This window comes from Calidris pugnax, unplaced genomic scaffold (assembly GCF_001431845.1).
Source record: "Calidris pugnax isolate Ruff unplaced genomic scaffold, ASM143184v1 scaffold54, whole genome shotgun sequence".
NCBI classification, from domain to species: domain Eukaryota; kingdom Metazoa; phylum Chordata; class Aves; order Charadriiformes; family Scolopacidae; genus Calidris; species Calidris pugnax.
This window is the reverse complement of record NW_015090864.1, coordinates 16,047,820-16,066,159: the sequence shown is the minus strand read 5'-3', so window position 1 is coordinate 16,066,159 and position 18,340 is coordinate 16,047,820. Positions and strand designations below refer to the sequence as shown.

The 18,340-nt window shown below is 37.9% G+C and overlaps 1 protein-coding gene across 1 annotated transcript in view; it reads right to left on the bottom strand.

The window, feature by feature from the left end:
• The window catches only part of MPP7 (membrane protein, palmitoylated 7), a 109,279-nt gene that overhangs the window by 51,615 nt on the left and 39,324 nt on the right, over positions 1-18,340 (bottom strand). Inside the window, exons 3-4 of the mRNA XM_014944874.1 lie at positions 15,196-15,273; positions 10,676-10,756 (exon numbers count right to left, since the gene is read on the bottom strand). Of these exons, the coding sequence (XP_014800360.1) occupies positions 10,676-10,756; positions 15,196-15,273 (159 nt within the window). The remainder of the gene's footprint in view (positions 1-10,675; positions 10,757-15,195; positions 15,274-18,340) is intronic.

Below are 18,340 nucleotides of genomic sequence, written 5' to 3'. Positions count from 1 at the left end.
GCAGAAGCAAGCAATAAAACTACAGGCAGGAGAAACTCAGTAATGCTGCTGAGGCAACCAGAGCATGGCTGGGATAACCACTTATCAGGCTGAAAAGTAATATTACTCCTTCTGATGGTGCAATAATCTAATCCCTTTTCTACAGAAATCTGAGACTTTCTGTTCTAAACAAAATTCCCAAGTTAAATACATACAGTACATAATGTTAAAGAAATCAGTTAACCTCCAAAAAAAATGAACATATTTTACTTTTGCTGCTGAAAATCATTTACATTATTCAATCAACATAAGCAAAACACCTTTGACAGTGATGGTAAGAAAAATAAACTAAGGTTCTTTAATTTAAACATAATTTTCTGTTTGTAATCATGAAACCGATGGGTGTACTACTTGATGGAGAAAAAAATCAGGGTTAATTTACTTCTTTCCATCCTTCAAATATTATATTTTTCCTATATATTCTCTCAAAATCTCCAGAAATGATATATTGTGTGAGAAGACAGCAGTTACATATGTACAAAAGAGAAAAAACATTCCATGCTTGCAACTGTCCCATCTGTACTTAAACCAGAGTTGTCCTCTAGTTCAAGCTTGTCCAGCTGGCAATTAAATCCCTTTCTCTTCCAATTTGACTTTGAGGCAGTAGGGTCACAGTAGTGATTCAAAATATTAAAAACACACACTGTACATGTATGGTTTTGTGTTCTTAATATCTACCATGCATTAATGTTCTTAGCATAGCAACATCTCAGTTGGATCAATATTCAGTATATATTACTTTTTCCTCTTTAGTTTTATTCATATACGAACCTCCTTTCACAGAAGGGTAATTTCCTTGGCTGAAAAGGCAGTCTCTTGATTTCAGATTCACTGATCTGAACTGATGGGTCTACCTGCAGCTGGCAGCCAGACGGCAAGAGCCAAGAGAAAAGTGAACTTTCTGCATCTTCAGACTCCCGTTTCCTCTGGCTCATTGTTTGCAGCCCCTGGAGACGCTGCCGAAGTCGAACCGCTCTCAGTGTTCACAGAAACACACAGCCCGCCCGTGTCATCTGGTAAAGGTGTTAATATTCTTCCAGATGACAGCCCTATGTTTTTCCTCAGTAGTGGATAATGGTAGAGTAAGCTCTGATTTTAAATCAGTAGTGAAGAATCTGAACAAAGTCACTTTTTATCATAAACGTGATTCATGTAGCTAAAGTGTTCTTGAAGCTTTAAGCCCAATTTCAATAACCTCAATAACACAAGTATATGGTTTTCGGGGTGGAAAATGCCAAGACAGCGCAACTCTTCCAATGTCTTGGCAATCCTCAATCAATTAGTTTTCCGAAGAAGTGGCAGCATCCTGACAATATTAAGTGCCTACAGTAGCAGAATACGTCTTTTATTAGTTGAAAACCAGCTGAAGACACACACGCTCCCAAAAGAAATCAAGTGAAAATATAAACTAAAGAAAAAGCTGAGGCTGCAGTTGCTTTTTCTGAAAAAGCATCTTTTAGAAATGATCCAACTTTTATTTGGCAACAGCATGACGTCTAAAGTCTTAAAAGAAAAACATCTACTGATCCAGAAAATAATTTATATTTGTTTATGATAAGGAGGTCTTAAATCAGCTACAAAGTACTCACAGTACATGGACACCTAACTAAAAATATTCAACCAGTTTGCTTTTAAGGTAATTACTTTTGCGTGCTTTGCATTTTTCCTATATTGAACACTAGAAGTAGATTTTCTACATACCAGTTGCATTAAATTCAGGTCTCATTCTGGAGAACTGAAAAGCTGCAGTGAGTGTTATCTTCACCATTATATATAAGTGAATATTCTACAAGTAGTTAATGAAGTTGTAACTAAAGAATTATAAAATATTAAATATATGTGGTGCAGTAGAATAAATCCTGCCTCTTAAATAGTAACATTCTTTTCAAAAGGCCAGCAAAACAGCAGGTATAAGAAAAAAGCTTATAATTTTCAAAAATATTTGTGATAAAGATGCTTATAGATTTACAAGTTACATAATCATGAGAATCAGACATAATCAGTCCGGCCACTGACTAGAAACCCAGGAACAAGCAGAAATAGGGAAAACATAATAAATTATGAGAGCATACTGGACCACTAATGGAGAGATTCATCAATGAACTAGAAAAGAGGAGACCGTTGAATAAGCATATGGAGAGTTCAAATAGAACATGGTCTGGCAAATGCAAAGGAAAAGCACTGCTGAAGGAAAAAGCAGCACAAAAAGACGACAATGGATTACTTGCTTCATATTGTGTAGTTTCTCCATTTTCACTAGCTGAATAGAACTGCTACTTGAACGGGATACGATCTTATCCATAGTGATTTTTTTCCTCCTCTGAAATCACCAGCTTTAGCAATACTGCCAACTTTCATGCGCTGTTACGTGAAAGCTACAGTTACACGTATGCAATTCAACTTTCTTACACGGGTTAGGGCTGATTCCTTCATGTGGGAAAGTCTGTATATATAACCAAATAGTTGCTTTGATTTACTTCTCAAATCTTTTATTTTCTGCTGCCAACCTGCCCGACTTCACTTTGGTTTATTATAATCTATCACTTTGTTTATTATGTGTTGGCTGCTAGCGAGCATTCTCATATCTATTGGTGTAAGAGTGACAGACAAGCTGTCTGTCAGACATCAGCTGAGCTATCACTTGAGACAGACCTGACAGCACTTCCAGGGTAATGTGATGGTTGTTACTGAAATATGTTCATGCAGTATTCATTCACCTTCTTTGCATCATTTTATGTCTATGGTTATGATATGTTGTATATGGTTATATGTATGCTGTGTAAGAGAGTGCCACAACTGCCTTCTGAATTTCTCTGCCTGTCAGATCTGAAAATACAAGGCTTTTCTTGCTATTTTAAAAAAGACTATTTTGCTATTACATTTTTGTTTTGCTTATTCTATTCCATTTACACAAACATTCCAAAAAGACAGACCACAACATATTCTCCCAGTGCTCCCCACCCAAAAAAGTTTTCTGTAAAAAAATCCTTTGAATTATGGGTGCAAGTGGAAATGGAAAAAGGAAGTCAAGGGCTGAAGCTGAAAAGAGTTAAGAATAAAACCTACTTTTCCTCTAACAAGGTTGCCAAAATGCATGACGGAGGGCCTCCCAAAGTGGCAAATAGTTCAAAGGCAGGAAATACTGGGCAGAAGATCTCACTTGCTCGCTAACAAAAAGTCTCCCCAGCACCATCTCCTCTCCCCCAGCTTCATGGCTGGTATGCTCAGAACACCCATGCGTTATCCATCAACTAATGATATCAAACCATCAGTGGTCCTTGCTTATTGTTATGACAATTTGCATATATTACTTAGGTGGAAAATAACTATTTCTCTCTCACTTCTAATATTTCAGCATATACCATCCACAACCAAGCAGGCTCTTGCAGATTTACAAATTAATAGCACCTGCTTGTACAAAAGAGGATTAGGTAACTTTTCGGTTGACATATGAAACACAATGTACTCCAGCCCACCATATCAATGAAGTTAAACTAGTTTGTACAGCAAGATACCTTAATATAAGAGCATAACTCCTACTAGCAAACCTCAAAGACCATCGATAAGTAATTTCTCATGAGAAATTACACTTCTTGAACAGAAATTGTGATCTGTGTTACCATGTATGAGCATGAATAGTTCATAAAGAGGAGGAGAATAATCTCACACAACATGAGCAAAAATAGAAGACAGGTCTCTAAAGGGACAGGGCCAAAAGGTCCTCCAAGAGCTTGAGATACAGTAACAGCCCAAACGTAATTCAGTTGTTAACTGACCTGAAATTTGTATTGGGTTTTCCAGATACAAAACCTGAACAGTTGTAGGCAAATCCCAACAATTTCCAGTGGAAAATGCTGACTTGGCAGAAACCACATATTTCAATGAAAAAGCCCTGATAAAAAATCCTCAGCAAGTCTAATTACAATGGAAATGTTGGAAAGAGGACAAAGTTTAGATTAAGATTTTTTTTAATTACATGTTACAAGAAATGCTTCATGAACTTTTCAAAGCAAAAACAGATTTTGCTTTGTGTTATTATAGCCCAATATTTTGAGTACTTTGTAAGTTAAAGTTCTTGCGGAAAAATGCCAGCTGTTTCCTGCGCAGTAAATTATATTGTCAATTTTTGCCAGCGACTGGAAGGCAGCTTTACGAGGCTCTGCTGATAAAGGCTTAAAATGTTTGTTTTTTTAACAGAACAAGTAGCGCTTTGATCAGAACAGTCTATTAGGCCACTGTGCAAATCCAGTGAGCCTCAGATGGCATGGATGATGGTATCAGCAGTTGTTTACCAAATAAAGGCTAGAATTTACAAACTTCCCAGTAAATTCAAGAAAAACAGAACAGCACAGGACAACAGAAAAGGTATGCTTCCAGCTAAATGTAGCACTGTTTCTTTTTTAAAAGAAACCTAAACAAATATAGGAAACATTTACATGAAGAGCAAAGTGCCCTGGCTTCATTATCCGCAGTTTTAGTTTTGTTTAACTCATAGTTCTATTCTGAACGAACACCAAGGAGTTACTTATTAGATGAAAATGTTTACAAATGCAAATCGTTTATGCTTTGTGAAGCTGAAAGTCAAGTGTATCTCAAATGAATTGCAAATAAAGCAGCAACTGTAAATCCTATTTACAATTTTCTGGTGAATGCATCTTTTCCATTTGAAAGCAACTTAAAAAAATAAGAAAACAACTTAAAGAATCTGTATTTTTTCTGAACAGCACATTGAAGTTGTCCATGGATAAGTTAATCTGAAAACATTCCCAGTCACACAAGAGCGGTTTTCCCTTCCCTCTGCAAGTTATCTTAAAATTATTTCCAAAATTCTATTAATTCTACAGTAAAGAAAGAGAAGCCAAGAAAAATACTTCTAGTATGTCCACCACTTTTACCCTCTACGGCTACAGGTACAGCGCCCAAAGTACCCCAAAAATTTCACACTCTCATTCACAGTGATGCGTGGTGCACAGCCCTGTCTTCTGCCCTTCTTCAGGTCCCTGCTCTAGGTTTCAGACTGGCTGCTGGCAAACTTTTCAGCACACATAAACAGAAGACAAGCTCTGCTGAAACAGGCAGAACCATCACAGGCATTCTTAAGACGTTAAAAAAAAGCTTAATTTCCTCTGAGTAGTAAGAATTATAAACATCCTTCAGAATAGTTTTAGCACAGGGGCATAAGCTTTTAAAACAATTATTGTTCTGCCCGTTACACTGATGACCACAAAGAACATATTTTATATGACTTTAAAACACACTAAGCTTACCCTAATAGGGATTAACTTCAAACGGTAAATTCCTCATTTCCATAAGTAATGATCAAGAATGTAACTCCTGTTATAAACATGAAGTTAAAGCTAATCAGATATGAATAATATATCCTGAGTCTGTCTCAAACTTAGTATAATTGGGATAATATTGTTCAATGGACTAAAAGATTGTGCATTCTTTTTATAGTCTTTTTTTGTTTACAGTCATACCAACAAAATAAGTGCTTAAAATGTTAATTCCTACAGTTAATTGCTTTAGTTTTTCAAATTTCAAATAATTTTAAAAATAAATAACAATTATGCTCTTGTGCTATGGCACTGTCCCCAAAAGAACTCAGCTTTTCCCAGCTTGTTAGAAAAGAAACAGAGAGCTATTATTCACTAAAGCTTTTTAATTGAAAGTGGAAGAGAATTTGGAAGCTTTAAAATCTATCATTCTTAGTTTCATCATATGTCATATTTACTACATCTCCTTTCTTACACTGTCTGTCACTAAGGTTCTGCCCCATGACTGACAGAATAACTCTAGTGTCCACCTCAATTCCCATTTGGGTCTCTATTGACAGGTAAGACCATTTTGCTAACTTCATTGTGACATGTGCATTAAAAATCCAGAATTAAATTCTGTTATATTTTGTGTTAACATCTTGAATCATAGACTTCCAATTATATATTCCAATTTATACAACTGCATAACAATTAAAAATAAAGTATTTTGTCTCTAGATAATGTAACCCTAGTCCTTTCAGAAAACAGCAATACTTCCAGGTTCATAAAAAAGTCAAATTGCTCTATAAAGACATCTCTCTTAATTGCACTGGTGCCTACCTGATGCACCCTAATTTTAAAAATTTTGGTCATTATTTTCACAATTCTGTACAACCTCCCTCTTCACATATGTTCTGCTTGCTGCCACATAAATTCACTAAATTTCTCCAGATTATAAACTATCAAAGCTGAGAACACTTATTTCTTTCTGCTATTATCCATAATTTTTTTTACAAAAGCACACATAGGAGTATCTTCTCTGAAATCAGAGACACCATCTCCCCATGTATGTTCACACTATGTATTCTGGTCTTCATGTTATAGAAAACATAAAACAAAATAAGTCTCCTGTAAGAGAGATGTTTAGTGTTATGTCAAGCATTAAGTAACTTTAATGTTGTCATTACACAAGGAAGGTAAGGGACATTTCTTCCTTTCTTTTTGTAAAATATTGTTTTCCGTGTGCATAAGTGCCTCGCGTTTCACTAAAACATGTAGGAAATCATGTAACTTCAATGTAAATGTAAATCCATCAACAACACTGGAATGTAAAACTCAAATCTTGAAAACACAAACTATCTTCTAAATGCTTTCTTCATAAAACAAGCAAAGTAAGCTTGAAATAGAGTTAAAAATAATCTAATTCATGGTTACACCTCAGGAATTACATAGGTCTTAAAAAGTCACTCCAGGAAGTGAGGAAAAAGCCAGGAGTGGGTGCAGTACCCATTCCCACACCAGCCAGGACTTACCACCTTCAAATGCAGCCCACTAGACCGAATAATATAGAATAAAACCTTCCAGACAGCACTGCAGCCCTCCCTCCTTTTCTCCTTGCTGTGAGGGTGTAACAGCCGTACCACACCACCTAACACTACAATGGAAATGGTAGTAGCGCTACACAGATTACCCAATATGCAATTAATTTAAAGCATTGGCTTCTATGTTAAACAAATAGAAAGGTTTAACAGATGCTGCAAGCTCCTTGTGAGAGCTGAGCAGGAGGGGAAGAGCTGGAGATGCCCACAGCCTCTCCCACCGCCACGCAGACACACGGGGAGTGCTGCTGCTGCAATACCCAGGGAAGGCAGGCAGCTGTGAAACACCCAAATTTCACTTTCAGTAACCTAAACTACGTCCGCAGAGAGCTAGGGCAGGCACCTCCAAGCCTGATCTGCTCCTATTTCCAATCACCCAAGCGTGTCCTCCCTTGGGGCCAAACCCCATTCAGGGCAGAGCCGCGCAGCGCTGCCCGCAGGCTGGCCTGGCACCACCAGGCACTTATGCAGCCTTATGTTTTATACCTTTAACATATATATTTCATTGCAACTTAATAAAACGAACCAAACAAACTCCCCACACCCCTCACAGCTTTAAGAAACACAAGCACAGCAACGTAAGTTTCAGTACATCTAGTTCTGGTTATTTACCATCATTCTAACTTTGACAAGTTAAACTCTTAAGCTGTTTTTTAACAACCAGCTCAGCAGACCTTATAAACTTGCGTACATACATCCTTGAAGTGTAAACATTTATTAACAGTTACCTTCCTCAACTGATTGTAAACATTTGATCACACACTTGCAGTTAGGACAGAAAATAGCTGAAGATATACATTTACTTAATTCTTTCTGACTGACAGATAACAAGATGCATTTCAAAGACCTAATTTCTGGTCTGTTTAAAAAGCAAATACTGCATTCAACCGGATTCAGGTTCTAAGGTACAGAAATATTGTTCTACTTGCTGTTAACTTTAACAAGGTATAGCAGGATTACAGAATGTAAACTGTAAGTCTTTACTCAACATTGGAAAATTAAAAACAATAGATGTGGCTGGCCTGCATCCATGGGATGCAATTATATTTTAAATCTAGAATGTAAATGCAGTATCTCCCACACAGATAAACAAATCCACTTCATGTCCCAGAGCTACGTGCTCTGTTCTACTTTCAGAACTCTGTTTTAATCAGACAAGATAAACCACAACCATTATTAGTTGGTTTAATTTTGGTAAGGGACGCCACATTTAGAGCATGGAAAAACACTCCCCTTGGTGTATATTGATATTGCGTCCAGTTTTTAAATGATCAGAAATGTCCAATTTATTTTTTTTCCCAAAAGAAAATGCATCTGACAAAACCTTGAAATGACTTTTGAGATTTTGAAAATCTCAGGTCTGATAAATATAACTTCCTCAGTGAAATTATTTTCTTCTTTGAATCATTTCTCTATGAATGGAAACCATGAATACCACAAACTTGTCCAAGCTTTACTCATCAGATGTAAACATTCATGAATATATTCAACATAATTTTGTAAAACAAAATCAAAATATAAAAATATTCACCTAATCAGACATGTGCTGGAAATGTCTCCCAGCATTTTTTGGCATCTTAACCAAACCCGTGAAGTTATAATCATCTTCCTAGACCTCTCTCTTTACACCACCGAACTTGTGGAAACAGTGATGTGGAGCAGTAAACTAATCCTAACCATCCTTCAGTGTTCCGTGAACATCAGAGCAGAGCTGCAGGGAAGTGGAAGCTCTCCTGCTGGCTCCAGCTAACACTGCAGCTATAAACCAGGTCAGGAGAGGAAGGTTTCCCCTGCAGAATAACATGGAGCCAGCTTAAGTCAATCCCACTTTACACCATACACAAGTTTTTAGATAAAGCCTTCACAACATCATTGGAAAAGACATATCAGTTATCCCAAGTAATTTCAAATGTGTGGGGAAAGAGTTGTTCTAGGCATCGTTTTGCCCCAGAAATCTAGAAGGAAAGGAACAAAGAGACCGTCTCGAGCCATCATCCTAATAGTGAAGGGCTAGAAAATCTTATGCAATGTATGGCATAAGCTCAGATACAGCTGAGCAGACTCGAGGGCGTCTCTGGGTAGGAACTGGAAATACTGAGTCCCACACTGTCATCTGGTCAACATGATGAAGGAGGGAGCAGTGATATTTACCATCTCTCCCAGGCATGTTTGCTGTGAAAAGGTGGATGGAGAAGATAACGGATAAGCAAAAATATCAGGCATAAAGTCAGTTCTTTCCCCTAGCTCTCACAAACACCTGCAGGCTACACCGGGCAGGGAATGTGTGTGCCTTCTGCAGGGTTAGACAGCCTGGCCACCCAACGGGCTCGGTACCCTGCTGCTGGCCATCTCCTCCAGCCAAGAAAGACGTTTGCTGAGTTACTGCAATGGTTCAATCATATTAACCACACTGAGGGTAAAGCACTTCTTTTCCTGAAATCCCACTTAGATTATCACATTGCATTTAATTGCTTCCAAGGAACAGACAGCGAGTGAGTAAGGGGGAGCAAGCTGGTAAAGGGGGGGAAGAGAAAGAGAAAGCCAAAAAGGAAGCAGGAGAGATGCAGTTGTGGCAAATGAGCTGTCTTCAGACTCAATCCCCTAAAGCTTCAGAAGTACGAAACACACGTGGACAGTGGCTAAGGAAATACCTCCAGTGAAGCTTAGAATCTCTGCAATTTGATGCACCAACATTTCCTCTTGTAATACACCATTGGCATTGCTCACCCTTTCAGCAAAAAGCAGCTTGTCACTTTGCAAACTACAGAATAACCAACTGTGCAAAAATCTTTAAAAAGGAGACATAATTGATCTTTAAAATTCTATAGCACTCTGAAGATATTGTAGTGTCTCAGATTTTGAGATCCATGTTTTACAGGGAACATAAAGAAGCAACTGTCTTAGAAAGGGCTCTCTTCCACTCCACAGTTTTTCCTCTAAACTTATCAACTGCTGCATTTAATTAGCATTGCAATGCACAACTAAAGCACTAATTTCTTTGTTCTCTTTGGAGTGGCAAAGTAATCTGATGGTGTGCATTAATACAGATACACCCAGGAGATTCTAACTGGTTATAAGGAAGCAGTTTTTACTTGGAGGGTAATTAGTAACTGGAGTGGGCTGCACACAAAAGGTTGTGGAGCATCTGCTCCCAGCCACTTTCAAGACCTGATGGCCCTGAGCCACCTGCTCTAACTCAGCATTGACCTTTGAGCAGCACGTTGGTCTACACAACCTCCTACCAACCTGAGCGATTCAATGGTTCTACAGCCTACTGTCAGATAAAAGGTGTCAAGTTTGAGAAAAGCACCACAGAGGACCCTAGGAGTTTTCAATATTAGCTTTTTTAAAAAAATAATATCCATCAGGAATTTTGTTCCAAATACCAAGTTGTGTTACTTAGGGACAGTGCAATTAAATCAACGGTATGACTAAAAACCCTTTAGCAAACCCAAATTTTTAATACATTTATGAAGTACAGTATGCAATAAAAGTTAGCAAAAGACCAAAAAAAATAAAAATCAAGAATCTACTTTTTGGAATATCTATTGCAAATAAACAATGGCTTTCTACTGAATTCCTTTTACAAATATCAGTAACAGCATAATAATTTACGGGCAATATTAAATGTGTCTCTTCATAACAGGTATTTCTGACTAACACTGAATCCCTTCTTAAAAGCACACCTATCCATTAAAGCAGGCAAGCCCCCAGGCAGCCCGAGGGAGCAGACGCAGACACCTAGGCAGAAAGCACTTTGCAGGTGCAACACATCCTCACCTTGAGATTGGGTTTTGAGAGGAGTTTCAACAGTTCTCTGATCTCGCTGCTCAGTGGCTTGCTCTGCAGCTCCTCAGCCAGCTGGGTGGGAGATGGAATTGACACAGAGACCATTAGCAAAGCGGTGTTTTACCCAGTGCATCAGTGACAACCCAGAATCTATCTTGTTCAAGGTTATTACTTTCCAGCGTGTTCAAACAGAAGCCAGCATGAAGAAAAACACCATCAATCACCGCGCTTCTTTTTCTGGCCCTCGGTGGACCAGATTTAAGCCAGGCCTTTTGGCTCAGTTTAACACAAGTAATCATTTCTGGCAAGGGTGCAGCCAGATCACATTCTGATTTATAGCGATGGGGGCAAATCCCAGCACTTCATTTAAGTGAATGGTCCTTTGCGTGCAGACAAAGGACTGCTTGTAAAAACGACTGGATCAAACTTTGACACTGTCTATAAAAAACAGTTTTGAATGAGGTGGTGAAATCCACACTGCTTCCAAAAACCCACAGTAGCTGTGCTGTTTAGAACTGGGATAAGAAAGCAAAGTGCCCCTACAGCGCAAGCAATCTGAACCTTTTATTATGTTTACACATACACTGGAAGGAGCTTGTTAAACGTGGAGCGGGTTAATCATAATATAGTTTATAACAGGTCATCAGCAATTCAAGCCCCTAAAATGCACAAGCTACGTCCTAACAACAAGATCAGTAATTTATGTTTGGTTATACTACAAAATTGTGGTTTGGTGAACAATAGAGCAGCAGTCTAACGTTTAATCCCTTGGCTCTTTGGCTCATGTCTTGAGTTCTTCTTATCACGACATTCTCAACTAATTTGGACTCAAGAGGCATATTTTACTGCAGGATTTCAGACTTGAACTGTTTTTCCAGAAGAAGGAAAAGCTAAAACATATTTCACAACACTGAACTTTAGTTTAAAGTTCTGAAGCTACATGGCTCATAATCCAAAACGTGATTTCAGATAATCACTTATTTTCTTTGCATTAAATCAGTACCATAAAAACGTCTCAAAGAAAGATTGGTTATTTGCAGCAAGTAATTCTATTTGTCTAGCCAAATTTTAAATTTGTACTTTCATTTTGTATACATTGTCAAGATAAATGGATCGAAGTATATTTTGCGTAATTATATGTAATAGACAATTGTAGAAGCAATTATAGACATCAGACATGGTTTGAATGCTTTTTTTTTAACCTTCAAATTAATACAGAGGCAACGGGACTGAAAGAAAAACTCATCACCTATAGTCCCACAGCCTTTTAACTATAACTCATAGATAAAAACGTCCATCAGATACATCAGCGCTAATCTTAACAATATTTGTGTCTTAATACCAAAAGATTAGTAAACGATCTCTGTAGGAAAGGTCAAAATGAAATATTTTAGGCACAGAAAGCCAAGTATTGAGGTAATCTGACTGCAATCTAGTCTGGACGTTCTATGGAAAAGCTCTACCAAGCTGAAAATGAACCATGAGAGGAATGACAGGAAGTATATGACACAGGTTCCCCATGGTTCATTCTTTAGCTTGTACTACTCATCACTAGGGAAGAAAATCTATTCATTTGTGTCTCATTGATGAGAACTAGTAATCACTCAGTAAGAATGACTGCTTCAGCATTTCTCTCAGATGAATTGTGCACAAGCATCTATTAACTTCAGCAGAATTGGCGTTTGCTTTGGTGATGTGAATATAAGTGCAGGTACATAAGGCACAGTGAGAAACAGAAAGAATATTTTGTAATTGCTTTAACAGGCTTTTTAGTCTCACAATTTAGGAAATATTTGTTCAGAGATTAAATAATTGAAAATTTGTTTTCACTAGTGTAATTTACGAGCTTTTTCCAAACATTTCCATAAAAGGACCATGTAACACCCCATGTTTCATGAGGAGGAGGCAGATAAAGATTGACAGAGGGGGAAGACAAAGCCATGTTTCCAGATTAGCAAACGGGTATCACCAGAGCCGCTTCTTGTGCTTCTACCAGTTTTGGACTGGATTTTTAGTTGTTGTTGTTGAAGAGCCAAGATTTGTGACAGCTGCCAGCAGCAGGCACACTGAAACTGTGCTGATCACCTCCTGTGCCAAAGACTGCAGGAAAAGCTGACTGAGAACCTCTTCTGTGACTCTCTGTTGAGGGAACCATAACATTTCACGAAGTTCTTTATGAAGAGCTGCCGCTACAGAGAGGGCAAAACAAAGCAAGGGAGAAGGGCAGATGTGGAGTGAGGCTGGTGAGATGAGGAGCATCAGGGCCTTGGGGTGTAAAGCTTCTGGAGAAAGTTTTGAAACATCTTTTGCCAGAACCGTCTTTCTAATAACCTAGAGGGCTTACCTGCCATAGACCTATGATAACAATGATTACATCTGCATGAAATCAGGAGTCCTGCATCAGACACTGTTGCTCACTGGGGGTGAGGTGAGAGATCTTATGGCAGCTAGGAGTATGAAAGTGTTTAGAAAAGAAGCCTCACCACAATTGTTGCCTCTGAAATTGCTTTATAAAATAACACAAAAAGAAGAACACACCTCTTAAACAGTTTTTAGTTAGATTAGCAGCACCTCAAATTTGCATTTTAAACCAGAGGAAATACGCACTTGTTAATAAGAATATCTCCTCCTTTGTTTAACTATAGAACAGTTACTATCACTAGGAAAATAAAACATTAATTTAAAGCCCACCGAAATAAAAGTGTATTTTATATCACCAACCTGCTCTTAAATCCCTGAAGCTGACAACTAGTTAGACAAACGTGCCAAAAATTGAAGAGCACTTTAATCTTGGAACTTCATGGGGTTTGGAGTGACAAAACCCACTGCATGTAAATTAACTTCCTCAAGGTTTGCTGATAGGTACTGAAGCACAGAGCCCTGCAGTGTGCCTGCCAGCTGCCAAAGGACATCCTCATTCTATGCGATGCTGCCCATAAAACCAGCTGTTCAGCTCCACATAAGTAGAAATGAAGAACCAGCAAAGGTTGTTTAAATAGCAACTGTGCTTAAAAAGAAGGCAGATGTCTAGAGAAACTCCTGTCCTAACATAGGTACATTTTAAAAATACTACCATATATATGCATAATAATATATTCATACGGTTAAAAGCCCGACCTCTCTCAACTGAGGAGTGACAGAGTACTTTAATTTGGGGATTTCCAAAAGTATACATTTTAAATGGAGCTGAACAAAGAATGAGATTGCTCAGCATTTCTGAAAATACCAAGAGCTAAGTTTTGCATCCAAAAATAAGAAATGATTCCTATTAAGAATTTTAGCCCAGAGATCCGTAACACAAACGTTAACGAGGATTATTAATATGTCACCAAGAACTTAATGAAGAGAATTTCGATCAGCTTTCTAATTTTCAAAATTACTATCAACATTATTCAGAGCTACTTGAAGGTTAAAAAAATATTACTAGTATATGCCTGATGTCAAAGCTAATGCATTATTGTATCTTGTATGTTACACGATATAGCTCTCCTCCTACTGATGCACGATGAAGTACATTATATCCTATTTTCAACTGACTGCCAACGTTTAATTTAGTTTTTTGTTAAAATGTTACCATTCTCAATTCACAACATCAACCGCTTGTAAAACTTAAAAATCAAAAGCCAATAATTATATAAAAGGATAGTTAAGATTTTAAAACATCTATAAAGTATGTGAAGTTTCAAACATGTTGTATTTGAAACTGATCCTAATACATACTGCCTTTTCCAGAACACAACCTGAGATCATCAATTGCAACAAAGATTTCTGGATTTCACCTAAACCACAGTTTATTAAACATTTCTCTATCCTGGCCTACCTCAGGTTCAGTCATAGTTTATACAGGTGTGTGCACAATTCATCTGAATCCTAGAATTAACCAAATAGCAAGAAATGGCAGGTTGGATTTTTTTCTTTAAAATAAAAATTATAGTAACAGGAAATTAACTACTCCATCAATGCCGACCACTTTTACAATTTATTTTTTGGTTACGAAGGTAATTTGGAGAGCTCCAATATCAATAAATCACTACTGTACTTTTTCTTATATAGCTTTTTATTTTTTTTTAACAAGCCTCCTTCCTAGGCATTTCATATGCTCCATTTCTGTAGTATTATCTGTCATTTTTCATGTTCTGTCAGCAGTGCTGCTATCTCATTTGTCTTTATTTTTCCAAAGCATTCCTCTTGTCTCTGACCTTCTCAAAACACTAATAGTTGACAGCTTTTCCCCTCCCAGTAGAGTTCCAACCTGTAATTTCTATTACGTAGTTACTAAAGCAGAACAAGAGGCTATCTAGATGCAATGTTTTTATAACAGGCAAGTGAATAAAAAAATCAAAGTAATATCAGCAACAAGCCCGGTGATGACAGCACCTTTGGAAACATTTGCAGCTTCTTATGATTTCAGCTCAGAGGATTACATTCACATGTTTGCACTATGAGGAGTTCTGCTTGCAGACAGTTTTTTGGGAGACTTGGTACCAGTGATCTCAGCAGGGGACACTTACATCATCTGCCAAGGCTGCTGCACCATGGAGTATGGGCACCGGGTTCTGTTTTTCATAATAATGCAGTTTTTCATGAATCTGGAAGACAATAACACAAAATGATGAGTATATTTAGCAGCACGAGAAATGGTACAAAATGACCCTGTTGAGCTAACTGATCTGTTGAGTGTCTGTAACTAAAGAAACATCCTTATAGTAACCTACAGGCAGCAATCATGTAAATGTAATTCATCATCATCCTCTGTTGAAGTGCTAAGAATATGAAATCAGATGGAAAAAATGCTCAGTATGTAGACCAACCCACAGAAAAACTAAACATTTGTGATTTTTCTCTCCTGGCTTTCTGTGTCCATATTTCTAACATATTGCTTTAAGTATCAATTACATTTTATATTGCTGCTGAAAACACAAAGCATAAAGTGTTTATCCCCAAGATGGATATAAAAAACCCTGTAAATTATGATTTATGAAGTGAAATAATAGCCTGCCACCCACATCTTGACAGACAGCTTCGTGGAGCGGCTGCCGTCATTAAAATAATTCAGAAACAAGGGCAAAGTAGCGCTAGTATGAATTCTAACACATCTGAAAGAAAAAGGCAGTCCTTCAGCAAGTTAAAATCATTTAGGAGCATTTAAAGTTTTTAATGGGGAGTTACCAACATTAAAAATGCAGTGTGCTTTGGTTCTTTCAAAAGGGGAAAGGATACACCGTCATTTAAATACCCAGCCTCTTCCCTCCTCCACAAGTCATGCATTTCAAAATTTAGATTTTTCCAGTGTGAAAGCTTAAAAGAGCCAACCTATTTTAAAGCTTCTAATGAGTTTTTAAAAAGTTATTTCAGAATAGCATAAAACAATATATTAAACATTCCATTTTATTTACATTATTTTCCTGAAGATACACAGATGTACAAATATTAATTAAAATTTTAAAAAAAGACGACAAGAGTAGTCTGCACTGATGCAAACACACCCCATTCTTAGGTTTCTACTTTAGTCCTGCTGCTCTGAAGGAGGCACGGACTCCAGATGGTTGGGGGAGTTGCAGAAGGAGCTAAATCTGGGACTTTTGTGCTTGGCGAGGAGGCGAACACAGGGTCTGGCAGAGGCTGCAGGGCTCAGGACTTGGCTGGGGAGCCCCTCACATCCTTGGGGTACAGGAACCCAAAAGATACCCTACATCTCCACAGTGTGCTGCTGCGGGAAGAACAGGACACATGCCAGGCAGCAAGGGCAGCTGTAAAGAGCATCCTAACCAATGCTCTTTGCACACCAAAAATGTTTGGAGTTGACTGGAATGTTTCTGTTATGCACCATTTCCTCCAGCCCCCCCCCTTCGTCCACATTGCATTTCTCTACTCACTTTTGGGGTAAAAGTGAGCAGCAGCTCTCACTCTTATCACTCTCCAGGACTCCCTTAGCTTTCTCCCCAGCCCTTTCTCTTGACTTTAACGTGAACTCCTAAAAAACACACCCATAACAAGATAATGCCATGTCAACAACACTTGGTTTTGCCATTTTTCCTGTCTTCCACTGTGCTTCGTAACAGTTCCCAAGTCCACATCTCTTTCTACTCATTTAGACTATAGGTTCTTTGAAGGCCACACAACACACCGTTAATGTCACGTGGCACAGCAAAATCTTAGTCAATTCCTTCATAATTTCTGTAATCTTAATAAGACTATTTCTGTAGGCGCTTTGTTAAAATATACCGAATTTCTGAAACACCAGGGTGAAGCATCAGAACAACACAGTTGCTCAATTGCTAAGTTGTACAATTATTTTTTCTGAACGGCAAGTATTTGTACCTCATCTGGAAAGTAAATGCAAAGCACTATTATCTCCAGAACATGAGCCTGAATTTTACATAGCTTATATAGACATTGTTTACTCAGCAAAGTAAGACTAATCCATATTGGATGTCACCAAAATTATAAGTGACTGGAAAACTTCATATTTCTAGCTCACAAAGCACAGAAACTAAACAAAACAAGGAGCTGCAGCTCCCGGAGTTTAGCAGAAATTTGTGATTTACTTAGACTGTGAACTTGAATAACTAAAAGGCATAATAAATCAAAAAGTCTCAAATCCATCATTTTTTTTTGATTGCTTCAGCCAACATCTTGATTTTATCCAGGCCAAGCTTCCGTCAGCTCTGAGGTTAAAAGCAGTGGCGTATGCTACCTTCTAGTGTCTCCAACTAAAGAGCAGTGCCACTGCTGAGGAAGGTGTTTTTACCCTGGACAACACACAGGTGTCTTTACCAGCGACATTTAAAAAACAAAACAAAATAAAAAAACCCAACCAAAAGCAAATGAAAAAAACCACTGAGACATTCTCACTCAATTCGTCTAGATATTAGGTTTTGCCACATCAGGTCGGAAGTTTTATTCATTTACTGTACTGGCAAAATGAGTGACTCCAGGGATAAACATTGTATGTTCTACAGTAACAGACACAGGAACCTCAGCACACTTCCATCTGAGACGCAATACAGATGTTGTTGGTTGGGTTGTGGGGTTTTTTTCAAAAACCATCTGATTTAATAGGTAGTATTTCGACTCATTTGCTAAATGGATCTGTTCTTTTTTAATCAGATCTTTAAATGGCAATATCTGCCTTCCATCTCTTTGTAATTTAAAGGAGTTACCTAAGAAAATTTAAAAAAGCCCTGGTCTGTGCACAAAGCTGCAATCAATGCAAAACACAAGGACCACCTTTCATATCATACATATCATAAAAACACTACTTCCTACTGCTCTCCTATGGTTACTGCCTACCTCTAACTTCTGGATAACTAGTTTATTCATAAAGTATGCAGTACATAGACAATATATGCAGTACATACATAATACCTTCCTGAATGCAGTAAGGTAGGAGATTTGGTGCAATTCAAAATTTCAAGTGAGGCAAAAATACATTTTCAGGCAACTTCTTCTGTCCGTGTGTCTAAAAATGTTTTCCAAGATGTTTTGGTCCACAATTTTCCCCACAGCCCCACAGTAAGGCTGAGTCGCCTCTAGTTCCCCAAATGGTATTTTCAGCCTTTTTTTAAGATAGGTACAGCACTTTGCCTTTTTCTAGTCACTGGGGACTAGGTGACCTCTGTTGCCTTTCAGGGATGACAGAGCACACTTGCAAAC